General features: G+C 39.3%; 1 protein-coding gene across 3 annotated transcripts; it reads right to left on the reverse strand.

The window, feature by feature from the left end:
- Window positions 1–938: 938 nt before the first annotated feature.
- morc2 (MORC family CW-type zinc finger 2) lies at window positions 939–14,813 on the reverse strand. 3 transcript variants are annotated; one of them, XM_008282031.1, is made up of 28 exons: window positions 14,734–14,813; window positions 13,996–14,140; window positions 12,650–12,703; window positions 12,492–12,526; window positions 12,332–12,400; window positions 12,091–12,181; window positions 11,882–11,990; window positions 9,899–10,058; window positions 9,641–9,752; window positions 9,432–9,557; window positions 9,267–9,346; window positions 9,106–9,188; window positions 8,747–8,832; window positions 8,364–8,504; window positions 8,131–8,285; window positions 7,015–7,143; window positions 6,813–6,918; window positions 6,500–6,632; window positions 6,319–6,402; window positions 5,406–5,657; window positions 5,052–5,288; window positions 3,325–3,444; window positions 2,917–2,974; window positions 2,683–2,821; window positions 2,419–2,586; window positions 2,187–2,280; window positions 1,782–1,970; window positions 939–1,685 (listed from the first exon to the last, which is right to left on the reverse strand). In XM_008282031.1, the coding sequence occupies exons 2-28, from the start codon at window positions 14,061–14,063 to the stop codon at window positions 1,617–1,619; spliced, it is 3,147 nt and encodes a 1,048-aa protein (XP_008280253.1). In that variant the 5' UTR covers window positions 14,064–14,140; window positions 14,734–14,813; the 3' UTR covers window positions 939–1,616. The 3 variants fall into 3 exon arrangements, with proteins under 3 accessions (XP_008280253.1, XP_008280254.1, XP_008280255.1); XM_008282032.1 differs by having other exon boundaries at window positions 14,255–14,782; XM_008282033.1 differs by lacking the exon at window positions 3,325–3,444.
- Between the last annotated feature and the right edge of the window lie 429 nt (window positions 14,814–15,242).

The raw sequence follows: 15,242 nt of genomic DNA on the forward strand, positions 1-15,242 counted from the left end.
GAGTAGAAACTCAATGCAACTAAAGTGAGTACACCTGTGATCAGTGAAACTAAACTAAGTACTAACTAATGCAGTAATAACAGCAGGAATCTTTTTCTTTTTTAAAAAAAATTACCTGTGAACACCAGAACTTCCTCAGTTCTGGACCTGTGGGCTTTGTCTATCTCTATGTCTGCAACATGGATCCACATGGGAAAGAGTTGCTGGAGGAACTGAAACATCTCATTACTTCACCAAGATGGGAAAGGATATAATAAGATCAGTTATGAACTAAAATTCTGTCAAAACCCATTTGTGTGTTCTTCTTAAATAATACAATAAATCACCTGAGAAGTAACGCAGTCACTGAGAATTGATATTTTTAACTATTTGACCTTTAAGTAATATTATTGTGATTTTTTTTACACTAACTTGACAGCAAAAGAAATATACAAAAAATATGAAGGAGCTCAGTTATTATTTATCAGACAAAACTGGCCTTTTATGTATGTTTTTATATTGTTCCTTTAGGTCAGACTTCATTCAGCCCTGCTTAATATTAAATCTAATACAGTAAACAGTCATTTTCATGGCTATATACAAGTGATGCATAAATGTAAGCTTTAATGAAATGGATTTTGTGCTATATTAGTGTTTAAACAGTTGAAACCAGTGTCATTCCCTCCACACAGTACAAAATGTAAATGTTTTGGAGTTAAGGTTTATTGTTGGGGCACAGATACTGCTCAACTGCCTCCATGAGGTCCAGTGACTTAAGTGACATCCACATTTAAATGTATGGCTCGCTTTTTACATGAATAATTCACATCATTTACAAAATGTAAGTTCTCACAACCAGCATTTCAGAATTTATCACACACACAGGCATATTAAAATATTTTGCTGAACCTGTTTTATTGTTTTAAGTAAAGGTTTTTCAAAAATACAGAATCCTTTGTTCAGGTTAGAACAAAATGACTGAAAGCATGCATTGTTTAATAAAACATTTCCATGACATGTTAAAAATCTGTTCAAAACAAGGACACAGGCACTGAATAATTATGAACACACATTTTTGCATTCGACTGACTTCTTTTTTTTTTTTTTCCTCCAAAAATAAACACAGAACAGTCATAGCTTAAACGCAGAAGGGATTTAAGGGAATATTCATACTGATAAAACCCAGTAAGTAGTTCTTATTTGTAGATGTGACACATCACCCAACTGTAAAAGATTAACCTGATTTGCGGACCAGGATGGAGGAAGATAATGGACAACACTGAGGTGTTTTTAGTGTACAAAAATAAAAGTTACTGTTTAGGTACAGTGTGCAGTACAGAGCACAGACCGGTCCTTGAGCCACTTGGTGTGTGCAATTGTCACCTGACGATGGACCGAAATGAAGAACAAATAAAATTTATCACAACATTAGCTGACTATATAAAAGGGGAATTACACCGTATTAAACCTACACAAACTAATCCAAAGCTCAGTCGGAGAGGGATGTCTTAAACATAGATTAACATATATAAGCAGGTATATAAAAAGGACTAAAATCAAAACAACAGGTCAGGAGAACTACCAGTCTGTTAATGTCCATGTCCTCTTCTTTTAGATTTCTTTTGTTTCTGTGTTTTTCAATCACCCTTGGTAAGGAGGTCTTCTATGTAGGCATCAAGTTCATCATCTGTGTTTATGTCAATGTCCTAAAAGTGGGGAAAAAAACAAAGCATGTTCATCAAATATTAGAAACTGTATATTTGTTTACTTTCTAGAGAGGAATAAGCAGTAAACAGTCTTACCTCTTGTACTTTCTGCAGAAGTGCTACGATGTTTGTTCGTAGTTTCTGCAGTTTCTCATCTGCCTCCTTCAGTTTGACCTCAGTGCTGTTGCTCTTCTCTTCTACAGCTTTGGCCCTGGCATCAGCTCTGCTCTGGTACGAATTACACAATGACTGGAGACCAGATTCATACTGCTGGAAATACTCTTTCTGCACGGAGGGAGAAAAACAAATCAATACTCTAGACAAGCACACACAGCAGTATAAACAAATAAACATGTTTGTTTGGACAATGTGTACTATTGCTGGACACAATCCATTTTGCAGGAGGTGCAGTTCTACATTCTCCAATCATTTTATTGATTTCAGTGTAAATTCATTTAGGTTCATCTCTCAACCTATTAAATAATTTCATATTCATCTCACCAAAGGAAAAGCCACCAACTCCTCAGCCGTCATGCTGTTCACGTCGTCTTTTGGAATCCGAAAAGCAGGAGGGAAGAAGTAGCGCAGCATTTTCCTGGACACATGAACAGCACAGTGAAGGCACTACAGCACTAAGACACTTCAAGAGAGAAGCATTCTGAAACTATGTGCCTTGGCTGGCAGAATTTCCAAAGTGTGCAGTAATAACACTAATTCACTGTAACCAGCTCACCTCAACATAGTGACCAGGCTGTCAGTCACCTCTCGGCTGGTTCCTGGTTGAGTAGTGTCTGGCTCCATGGGTGCCAGCCCCCTCTCAGTCTCCTGTTGGGTGTCAGGGGTCTGAGAGATTGGAGACGGTGGCCGCATCAACCGAACTTCATCACTGCCCTTAAACACCCTTTACAGAGACACACATAGATGTATAGGACATTAATTACCTGGCATGTTGACAAAAACATGAGCAGAATGCAGCAACACAGACCCTGTATCTCACCATCGGTCTTTAGGGGTGGATCGAGGTACGTAGTCAAACTTCACTTTCCAGCGCACGCTCTGTTTATTTGCCTCCACAGCAATGACTTTGCCGGTGTACCACTCCTTATTGACACGCACTTCAACCAGCAGACCCTTATCTGGAGAATAAAAATGCATAGGTAGAAAACAGTCTTTTTCCAGCCTGTGTGTGTGTGTGAGATACATATTAGTATAGAACAGTCCATCATCTCACCTTTCTGAGCATTTTTAGTGTCGCCCTCTGGGTCCTGCTGTGAGGCTTTCTCAGGTACCTGCAAAAAGACAAATATGTTACCACCACAGCAATAAGAGAACTGTCAATGAAAGACAAAGTGAGGTTAGAAGAAATCATCTGAAACCCTTCCAAGGAAAGAGGTAAACGTCCCAAAGTGGTCTCAGTCGTTAGGCAAGAATGGCATGCTCAGCTGAAAAGAGTGGTTATTATTCATTAAGAAAAAGACGGCTTCAATTTCAAGAGAGGACGGTTAGAAAGGAGCAGGTTAATCTGAAATTACACTCCAATGAGCTCAACGATGAGTCGTCTTGATTGTTAGAAGTTGTGAGAACAGATGCAGCCCAGCGTGATTTGAAGGTAGAACAGAGAGGGACGGAGTAAAGCTACCTTTTCTTTAGCCCCAAGCTGTTGCGTGGAAATGGATTTAGGGACAGAGGTCGGTGTGCTTGGTGCCTGCCGAACAGACGTAGAAAGTCCTTTCCTCTCAGGCTGAGAGTGAGTTTTAACCTGCAAGGTCAACAGCAGAGGGGTTCTGATTCTAGGTCAGTAACTTACCTAGCCACCTAGGAAGGCTGGTATTTTCTTGTTCTCGTCACCATATGAGCAAAAAAATCGATTTCACTGTAACTAATCTGCTATCCACCAAAAATGGCTGCAAGAAAATTAAGTAGTGTTTGCTGCAGTTTAGTAAACGGTCTTCTTCTAAGATTTGTCCAAAGGATGCAGTCAGAAAACACAACATCCACGTGACAAGACATTTTCCTGCTGTACTGACGCTCTGGAGACACAAGCACCCTTCAGGGCTCCAGACTGCTACAGAAATAATCACATATGCAACCATTTTTTGAGAGTGTACACGGAAGAAATTTCACAAGGTCGCATTGTGACAGGGCATGATGAGCATTATTCTAATTTGGCCCGTCCAGTCGGCACCGGTAGCTACTCTGCTAGCAACTGTGGTTGAAAGTGGTACTTTTTCTCCTTTACTGGCTCAGTCAGTCTCTTCCTACCAGACATGTGAAACCATCTATTTAGCTGTTACTGTGCTCCAATGACAAAATGATCTATAACCAAAGACAAAAGCCAGAGAAAGTGGGAGAGGCTGGTCAAGAAGGAGCGGCTGAGTTGGTTTAGAAGGAAAAAAAAAAATAGCACACTACATTCAGTCACAATGACTAACATAGTTCTAAGGCAGTGATTTTAGCGTACCAAATTAAACGAACATGCTCGCTTGCAGTACTGATGTTTGCTGGAAGAAAAGTCAGCTCAAAGAAAACAGTCCATGTAGATGAAAATTGGTTAAATCTCACCTTATTTCAGTCTTTTCCAACAAATTTTTGGTCACATTCCTATCTGAGCTGCTGTAGTGCAGTTATCGGGCTATTATTTATCCTGCATGTGAGACATTTAAAGAATATCAGTAAATTGTAGTGCTTATCGATAAGCAAATGTTCAGCAGGTGAGGAGATTTACACAAGACTTGTTTATGTAACTGAACTTATCAGGAACATGGAGGAATAAAAACGTTGTAATTTTATTTAACAGATCTTCCCTGTCCAGAAGTAAAGGTTTAACCAAAGGGTACCTACTGTTAGTGTATGCATATGTTGAGTAGCATGTCTATTTTTAATTGCATTTTATCACTTACTTTTTGCAGATACCCATAAAGACAAGGGCAGAATAAGACTCATTGCTTTTCGTTATAAGATAATGAATTGAAAATAGTGATAAATGCTTCATCTGAAATAAATGCAGACATTATGATGCTGCAAACTGCCTCGATTTTGTTTTTTTTTTCTCCTGGATTTCATTTCTCATGACACAAGTAGTACTGAGCAGCCAAAGGCAACAAGCAGCAGAAAAAAAAGCCCGTAGCCAACACCTTAGCAGCAGCATCCTATGAGCATCTGCACACTGAACCACACGCAAGATTATGAACACTTGGATAACATTTGCAGAGTTGCTACTGCTCCAGTTTTAGAGATCTGGTTCACCTTTTGTTGAGGTGTAAAATTTTTCTACAGTTATGTCTTCAGTAGGATTAGTAAGCTGCCTGACAGTGTTTCTGATGCCAAACAGAAGCTACTCTTGTGTGAAGTGCATTGTGAGTTTACCTCGTCCAACTTCACACGTTTGAGAGGGGGGGTCTTCTCCACCACTTTGCCACGGTTGCCGGCAGCTGCAGTCATCTTGGATTTCTTTGTCTGGGGTTCTTCTTCACTCTCCTCCTCACTGTCTTCCTCCTCCTCTTCTTCTTCTTCCTCTTCCTCCTCCTCGCTGTCTTCTTGCTCGATTATTCTCCTGCGCTGTCCGGCAGCTGCTGGTTTGGCAGATGATGCTTTGGTAGATGCCTACGTGAGGAGACAGCTTTCACTATTTTACACCGCTTTGGGGTTTCACTTGTAAACACAGCTACATTAAATACTTTCACTAACAAAACCCTCTATGTCATCAAACCTGCAACTTACCCGAGAGCTGCGGCTCGGTGGAGGTGTTTTGGCAGTAGCTTTGGGTGCGGGCTTTGCAGAAGATGGAGAAGACTTTGCTGCAGCTCTGGACCTGGATGGTTCAACCTTGGAGGGTGGAGGAGGCGGGGCAGGTGTTCGGGTGGGGCGTTGAGAAGCTGTACGTGTTGGAGGGGCACTCGAGGCATTTTTGAGGTGAGCTGGGAGCGGTGGGGAGCGAGGGCGAGTTGTGGACCTCTCAGAAGACCTTGTTGCCTGATTTGGCAACATGTGAAAAGGAGACAACAAACATTTCAATGAGATCATGATTAAAAAAAACTATATCACCATCAATAACATTGTTAGTAGTTACTATTCTCTTAGTTTGTTCAGTGGCGTTTTTAACAATGAACCAAAAGCTGACACAGGCAAATGTTCATCTGGACTGAACTTCTTCTGCAATGAGACGATACAGTAATAACAACTGACGACATAAAACTTGCTCATTTTCGTTCCTATTTATAGTAAATCTGTGAAGTTATCTGTGACTATTTTGAACATAAAAACGAAAGAAATAGTAGAAGAAATTAGATAATTCTGGAACAAAAGTATTACTTTCAGTGCCATTTTCTTTATATATTTTTCACTCCACTTTTTACAGAATGACACCCTATTGTGATTTTTGTGACACACTGCTTTTACAGCTTTTCTTGTGTATTTTACAGCCTGCAATAGCTTTTGTGTTATTACTCATATTTGCAGTGATATTATGTAGAATTATAAATAAATAAAATATGAAAAGATACTAAGAGTTTGAAATTAAAAGTGTAAACCTACGGAACTTGTTTGAACCTCACTTGAAACTATGCAGAAAGGGCATGAAAAAATGAATCCAGAATTAGAAAAATGCAAAAAGCAAAGTATGAGGATCTTGTACCTGAGAGGAGCTCTCCGTTGGTTTCATGCTGACCTCCAGTGGCAGCTTTTTCAAGTCTGCTGCAGATTTGATGGTGCTGGTTTTCTGATAAGCGGAAAATGAAATATTTACGCATTTATGTCCTGATATACAAAAAACAGAGAGACAAAACAAAAAAGAAAGAAAGCGATTGATGAGATACCTGCAAGGCATCTAGTTTATCCTGCTGCTGTTTGATTTTCTCTGCCAGCTCTTTCTGTTTGTCTTCAGATGTTAGTTTGTCTTTCTTCAAAACACCACATGGAAAGTTCTGTTTTTGTTCTGGAGCGTCACACCTAAAAACACAAAATACAAATATAATATATGTAGAAACACTACATTCCACACAAAACAGAAACATAGTGAGTGTAGTGACAAAATGGGCACACACATGTAGTACATGAAAAATCCAACTAATATAAAGAACTTCATCATACTTTATACATGTGTCTGATAAACCGTCATTGTGTTTGTACCTGTCCTGGCTGCTGTCAGGGTTCATGAGACAAACCCAACTGTCTGGGTAGCGTTTGTCCACTGCATCCATCTGGAAAGGCAGCGTTCTCCACTTTAAACATTTATCTAAAAGTAAAATGCACAAGAGGTTGTTTGTTGCAATAGTTGACTTTTTTTAAGATACAGTAAGGCTGTGAATGCGTGGGTGGATCTGCAGCTTACCACACTGAATGGTAAGTGGTATTTCCATGGCACGGCGTCTCTTGTATCTCAAATCTGACGATGGAGGTGCAGACCAGCTGGCAGATAGATATCCAAACTCATCCCAGAACTTCACTATGCCTTTCTGAGCTGCACAGCAAACACAGACACTTAAGACTTTTGTTTGTTAAAATGAAAACATTTAAAAAAAACACAGTAATTAGATGGAAGGGAGAATTTTTGAAAACATAACTTTCCTACATGTCCCTTACTGCAGCTGCAACAAAACATGTACTTACAGTTCTCATCTAGTTCAAACACTACTCTATTCCTGTTTTTCTCTTTCTTGATACCTGACTGGTTGATGCCACCTGTATCAAACACAACAGTTATGGTAGGGGGATAGATGCCTTCAAAGCTTCAGTATGCTTCGAAGTTGTTAAAACAATTAAAATTGGCTGAAACTGTGTCCACATTTTCAAACTTTTCAAAACAGATAAATCACCAGTCACCAGTTTACAGCATTTTGCCTTCAGATGCAAACAACATACTTAATGATTTATTTAACAAATACGAACCTTCTTTTTGTTTTTAAAGATTATTTTTCTGGCATTTTTGCCTTCATGAGATAGGACAGTGTGAGATTGAGACAGGAAAGGGGGTAGAGAAGAGGGGGGAGGACCTGCAGCAAACTGTCGTGAGGGGGAGTCGAACTCATGACTGCTACATCGGGGAACTACAGCCCCTGCTCATGGGTCGCCCGCTCAACCAGGTGAGCTATAGGAGAGCCCAATATGAACCTTCTTGAAACTAGGTTTAAATCAGCTACCAGGATTTGGAGCAACATGTTAGCTAAAGCTAATCCTGCAAGTATGGCAACAAGGATGTGTGCATGGCAAGAGTTGTAGCTGATCCAAAGCAAACAGCCCAAAGAAAACAAAATGCTGGATGACGTGGCATTATAGTGTATATTTACTGACCTATCAAACAAAGATTTCAACAAAGTGGTTTGAATTTCTTGACATGACTCAGACATATGGTCATAAATTTGTTTGTAAGGTTGATCGTTTTTCTATTCTGACTGGTCAGGTTACGTGTAGCTAGCAAACATGAAACCAGCAATTAAGGAAAGCTTACCAATGTTGGTGTCCTTCCAGTACTGAGCTAAATGTTCTCCCATGGATTTCAGTAAATGTCGATACTCTTTAGCATCTGCAAAGTCCTGTTTGTTGTGAGTAGGCTCTAGAACTAAATATGGGACATCCACTACCCCAACCACACCGCCACACGCCCTGAAACACAAAAACCACATCATTATCTACTTCAATCGTTCACTGAACCTTTTCTGTCTCGTTGTGCATTTTACTTACATGCCACCCTCCAGCTGAGGCCCCGTCTTCTCATACAACTTGATAAGACGAGAGCAGTTGTACACAAACATCCCATCCAAGTCCCTTTGTTCGATGTTCACTCCAAAAATAAAATGCAACTCCTTGGGTTCCTTTAATGCTCTGAAGAACAAGAAAGATTTGGAGATTGACAAGAAATAGAAAAAAAAAAAAAAAAAAACACAAACACAGTGAACACTATAGTTGAAAGATTTATATCAAATGGACCCAGTAATTTATTTTGGTCGGCAAAAGAAAAGCAAATCTCACTTCATGGTAAATTTGATAAGTTACCAGCTTAGTAGAGGAGGAACAAAAATGTAACCATTTGTACATCTATAAATTAGCAGTTTTGTCTATCATACTTCTGTTTGGCTTCGAGTATCCTTTTTTTCATGTCGGCATCCCTCCGTAGCATCATGGCTGAATCCTGGACCTTTCTCAGAATTGCCTAGAGGAACGAAAGAAAGAGGGAGATACTAGTAAGTAAAACCATAGAGACAAGTTTAGTAGTAAGTAAAACACTTGTCAACAAACACATGAAAGGCTTCTATTTTTCACATTGGACCCAGGTTTTAAAATCTAATCTAAATCTAAAGCTAAAATTTTGCTTTGCTATTCAAAGCTGCCATACAAACAAACTTTACTTGCCAAAAACATTGTTTACATGAGCTCAAGTACATTTACATTTGACAGGTTAGCTTAAACATCCTCTCTGACTTACCCGTGAATCTTTCGACAGATCCTCTCCCAATCTGGCCTCCAAAGCTATGCGCTTACTCTCAGCCTCTCTGGCCTTTTCCTCCGCTGTAAGACATGACATGACGGGTTAACTAAAACTAATGCAAAACTTGAGTTAATAGAATGAATGAAACACCAACTCACCAATCTTTGCAAGGTGATCTGCTTTTTTCACTTCCTGCTCAGCGCGAGTTTTGAAACGAGTCGATGAGTATTTATAAACCCTTTTGAAAAAAACAAGAGAGCCAATTAGTCTCGGCACAGAAATAAACAAGTTACAGACACTGTATTTGTGCATCATTATGTTACCTTGGCTTGTAAAGACAGCAGGAAAGTCTCTTAGTCCTGACTTTATGTCCCTGGATAAAAATCCTCATGCGTGGGTCAATGTACAAAACTGCAGCATATGCCCTAAATGACCTCCTCTCTGGCTTCCTGTGAAAGGAAAATGTGCATCCATTAACACTCACCATGGGTCAGTCACTTTGCAAATCAAATCAAGGAACAAATATACGTACACTCCTTCTGCGGGGGTCCCAGCCATCAGTATATCCTGGTGATCTGTCTCTACATCCAGTTCTGGTTCTCTGTTGTCCATCAGCTTCAGATTATAGATGATCACAAGAGTTCCTTTTCATAAAACACAACACAAAAGTACGTAACAATCAATACTAGCCATGTCATTCCCCTAAACACTACAGCTCATAAAATCAGTCAAATTGAGAGACATCACAAAACTAACGGCTTTACATGTAAACACACATTCATATGCTTACCACTGCTGCTTTCTATTTTGTTGAACTGCTCCATCAGCTGCTGCTCATTTTTAAAAGGTGAGTATTTGAAGATCAGTTCTGTCTCGATGGCATATTTCTCTGGATCAGAAGTCAGCGGCTCCTTGGTCTTCAGATCCCAGGAGGGGAGAGGCACTATCACCTGCAGGGAAAATATCAAAAACCTTAAGCACAAATATTTAGAGAGTCATCATTTTCTTGCAGAACCACATAGTTTGCATTCCACTTTATGTTTGATGACAGTCAAAATACGCTGAGCAAAGATAGAAACAGAATGCGAATGGCCGTCTCTTCTGACTTTGACAAAAAGTTTACAGTCTAATTTCTGTTGTTAGGGGTAGACAAGGGTTGCTTTTAGCCAGCTGTGCACCAAAAGTTTGTGAGCTGTTTAAATGGTGACAAATAATCCACACCATAGTCAGGTGTGGCTTTAATGGACAATGATCAGATGGTGAACATGGACACTCCTTTGACCAGTGACTATAAAATGCGACATAGAAATGCTGGTTTATTTGAATGACATCATGCCACAAATGACAAGAAAAAGACAAGTTAGCTGCTGGATGCTGGCACATTAGTTTGGACCGTAGCCAGACACTTCAGAAAGAGTAGGACGACAATCCACAAGCAAACATCGACAATCTCATTAACTCTCTGCGTTGAGTGACTCTTTACTGACTCCTGATATCGGACCTCGCTCTCTATCTTTACATTTCCAATACAGCGCCTACTTAGTCATTTCAAAAAATAACTATTATCCTGTGTAAAAAAGAATCAATGGAATTGAATAAAATATTACATGCTGTGTTTATACATTCGTTCAATATACTATTCAAAAGTTTTGAACAGCCTCCTGTACACTGTCTAACTTTCAAGGATGTATTTATTACTGACTTGCATGTATCAGGAAGAAAGCTAAAACAAAACATCTGTGAGCACAAAAGCACAATACACAGAAGTGATCAGGCTATCCCATAGCTGTACATTTCAATGACACGCACCACAACATCTCGTCATTGCGCTTGTGTTAGATTGAACCTGTCACCTTAACACCAAAAGACAGGGACTATGATGAAGTGCTCAAACAGCAAGTGCACTGGATTTACAGTTTTTGAAACACTGGCTCCTAAGGTAATTAACTATGAAATGTTTCTTAGTAATTTATTACATTGTAAATATAGATTTGATAGAGTGTTACTGTTAGCAAACATTAATCTATTTAAGTTCTTTGTCTAATGTGAGTCAGTTAAGGACACGTATGAAAATGCACATACATTACCAGGTAAATTTACCAACATGATGTGTTCATTGTGTTGTTTTATATATGTGTAAATTAATGCTGCACAGATTCTGAGAGCTTAGATGCTGATTCATTTATATATTTTACTAGGGAGGGACTTGAGGACATTTAGTCATGGGGAAGTTTTAAACATTTAAATCCTAGGATTTTCAACATGCTATGCGACTATGTTTGTGATAGATTTATTATTTTTATTTCCCATATGTTACTGAAAACTATCATTTGGTGTATAATTCATTTGGTATATAATTGATGCCTTCTTATGGTATGTGAAGTGTATTCATTGGTGGCAGAGTTGTTTTCACTTCCTATTTAAGAAAGCTCCTCTTTGTACCAAACTATTTCAAAAACAACGCGAATAAACATATGCTTGTGAGTTAGACAGTGTGTGGAGATCGGAAACTGTTGTACATGCTTGTCACTGGCTGATGTGAATTAGTGTCTTAGCTACAGACAACTATGTTGTTTATTTACATCGGCTCTGGAGCAGATACATCAGTGGTTTATGTGCACTCACAATACATATCAATATCAATACACATATCCAATTAGTAATTATTTTATCCAAACAGTAATATCCAATTAGCAATAATGTAGTCTGGTGCTCGTATATATGCCTAGTAAAAGCAGCATTCAGTGCTGAATAGCTCTAACAGCTGACTGACCTCATCGAGTCCCTCCTCTTCATGGAAAGTCCTCGATAAGAAAAGGCATGTCAGTGCGTTTCCCTTTTTTGTGAACAAGATGAAGTCTTTCCCGATACGCATAGAGCCCCTGTGGAAACAAAACACACATAAATAATATGCAAATCGTTGAAGCACGATTGTATCAACTGCAGAAACATAATCTAAAAAGAAATGGATGAGGAACTTACGATTTCAGTCCATTTCCATACTGACCGATCTGAGTGGACTCAGGAGATCGTTTGCTTGACTTTCCAAACTGAATTACATGGGTTGCCTCATCTAATCAAAAAAAAAAAGAAAGAAAGAAAGAAACTGTTTAACACACAGAATACATACAACATATTACCACATTGAAAACTCACAATGGACCTACATAATTATGACATAAACACTAGTTTTAAGTTTCTCCCTTTTTTAAGTCGCACTTACTAGGGTCCATGCCAATTCCATCATCCAGGAAACAGAGCGTGTAGCCGCCCCGCAGATCTGGCCTTTTTTCTAACAGAAAGGCAAAAGACAGATATTGATAACAAGGAATGAATTTAAAAGCTTCAGCATTTGAAACTGTCCAAATTACTCTTAAACATACCTGTGTAGATGTCTATCCGTGTGGCATTGGCATCTCTGTGAACGAAATAATGCAAATATGAGACTTTTTGTTTACTACAAGAAAGACATCAGGGTAAGTTATCCCGGTTGCATAAACTGCGAGAAATTATAAAGTCTGTTGCAAATCATTCCTGGTACCTCGAATTGTCCACAAGCTCTGCCAAGGCTCCAAATAAGAACTCGTGGGTTGTCCTACAAACAGGACACCAATTAAATGAATGCAGCAACAATTAACAGAGCAAGCAGGTAAGAGAAAGGCAATGTATCTGAGAAAGCAGGATCAGAATTTAACGATAATATTCAGTGTGGGGTTGCTACTCAGTTATGCAACCTATTTTTCCTTATGTTTGTTGAGACGTATGAGTCAATTTAACCAGAACAGAGGATTGTCAGGTAAATATAGATTACCAGTCAAACACTTATTCTGTCATCTACTCAAAGACAGACTATCCTACCATCTATTTTCATCCTCAAAATGGTACATAGCACCTTTACCACTTCCTGACAATACCATGATATGACTGAACAACAACAGAGAGGTTGCTTCATTCCAGTTACACTTACACTGAGTATACTATAGCGCATTAAACAATTACTTGTTTTCTGGGGGATTAATTGTCCACTCAATCAAAAACTTAATGATAAATGCCCAGTTAAAGCAACGGACAATACCGGCTATTTTTTTTTGGTTGAATGACTAAATCTAGCACTAATAGTTTCAGTCCTACATTTGTAGTTAAATCCTTCCTGGACCTGTGCATAATCCCTAAGCAGTGGATTTGGAAATGAGGCTAGGTCTGATATCATCTGCGTTAACTTGTTTAAACCCTGCATGTTCAAGTATGCACCGACAGGTTGAGCTGAACTACATTGTGAGAAAATCTTGAATTTCCATTGTAGCAATGACAAGGGACCCCTGTCTTCACTTCACTTCAGCAGTGCACAAGCAATGATGGAAAAGCCTTGAAAACCACAAGCATGACAAGGTTCTAACCCCGGTGTTGTAAGTACATCATTTCCATACCACACATAATATACACCAGTAGTGTTCAGACATGAAAAACAAGTGATGCATGCCACAAGGTTCACACAGCACTAATGAGTTCATGCAGACAGAGGAGAAACAATTGTTGATGAAAGGAATATATGTAATAAATACTGCGTGGCACACAATGAAAGGAGTGTTTCCTCTCCTTTGAACATATGATCAGGTTGAACAGGATTCAACGTAATTATTATTTTCAAAGAACCTTTTAGGTTGGAACAGGATTGTAGTTAAAGATAATACAGTGATCTATATCATGTGTACAAACTATGCACCTTACATTACGTGCATGGATTAACCGGTATGGTGAACTTGTTTCTATATTTAGTTGGTGGTCTGCATTGTTAGCTACAATTCAAGTTTTAATTCTAACAAGATTTTAAATCTGTGCAGTAATGAATTCAGAAGCACATGTATTTATTAGGAAACTGATACTTACGAATTTGTGTGCAGGTACTCAAAGGTAAGCTGAGCCCTGCTCAGACTGCTGTAGCTGGAGTAGGCCATGGCCTCTCAGTTATTTCCAATTTATTTCCTGGTATCCTGTTTGTCTTCTTCCTGGGCTCTAGTTTAGAGCTTTCATTCTAAAAAGGAAGGAAAACTGTCATGGAACGTGTTTATTTACCCACAAACTCCCTCACTGCATTAGGTAACATGATCTGACGCGGACTCTACAACAAGTCAGAGGAGACACCTACGCCTCATTACAAGTGTCCCAGCAGGTGAAGGTACCACCAAGTACCACGTGGGAGGCCTGCTGGGAACAACAAAATGTTATGAATTGGAGCAAAGAGCGCCCTTAGGCTCCGTGTTAGCTGTGAAGGCATTAACATGTATATATGTATGCAGAAGTCAGTTCCTGGCCTAGCTCGGTTTCTTCGAAGAAATGCCAAGTCATGTCCGGTAAAGAACACACTTAAATATTTCAGACGTTATGTAGAAACGGTTACTAACATTAACCATTGGGCTAACATTACAAGCTAGCGGACTTTAGCGTCTTCTACAGAATGTTTGTGAGCCAACGGTAGCTAGCTAGCTTCACACTGTGGAAACGTTAAGCCGTATCAAGTAATTTTCACCGACTTTGCTGACCGTCTCCATATGACGGAAACGCTGTAGTTGCTTCGCGCTATGACAACAATTAGTCCAAGGAGGAATAAATACTTTGCAACATTACGTTTTCTTCTCCCTGACATGAAACAGTCCTCCAGGCCGCGAAGAATCCAACCACTTCGACGTCGTTGGTTTCCCTCTGCCCCGCACAAATCCCGCCTCTACGTTTTCACGCTCAGCCAATAGGAGGCCGTCATGTCAAGCTTCTTAACGATGATTGGAGGAGAAGTCTCTCTACGTGTACTGGGCAGCATACCGGTGCATCGGTCTGTGGCAGCCCCTCCCTTCATTGAATTTAATTACTAACAAGCATGTTTTGGTCCATAAAATGAAACCTATAGTCAGAGTAGAATTAGAAACATTGACGTGATTTACTGTGGAAAATGTTAGCATGTTTCCCGACACAATATGACATACAGGCCTGTTTTTCTTTTTCTAATCAGTGTCTCAAAGCATCTGCACCATAACTTTTATTGATCAATGTTCAGTTCTTGATTTTACATTTCAGTTTATTGGTTAAAAATTAAGAAACTACATACTGAGTGTAAGCAATTTGAACATCAAAGTCTCTGC

Source organism: Stegastes partitus, unplaced genomic scaffold, assembly GCF_000690725.1.
Source record: "Stegastes partitus isolate 25-593 unplaced genomic scaffold, Stegastes_partitus-1.0.2 Scaffold255, whole genome shotgun sequence".
NCBI lineage: Eukaryota > Metazoa > Chordata > Actinopteri > Pomacentridae > Stegastes > Stegastes partitus.

Excerpts from the sequence above, each read along its gene's own strand:
- morc2 (XM_008282031.1), bottom strand. The coding sequence starts at position 14,063 with ATGGCCTACTCCAGCTACAGCAGTCTGAGCAGGGCTCAGCTTACCTTT. Across the intron at positions 9,753-9,898 it reads CAAAATAGAAAGCAGCAGTG|GAACTCTTGTGATCATCTAT; the intron begins GTAAGCATATGA and ends TTTTATGAAAAG. Across the intron at positions 7,144-8,130 it reads CTGGAAGGACACCAACATTG|CTCAGAAAGGCATAGTGAAG; the intron begins GTAAGCTTTCCT and ends TTTGCTGTGCAG.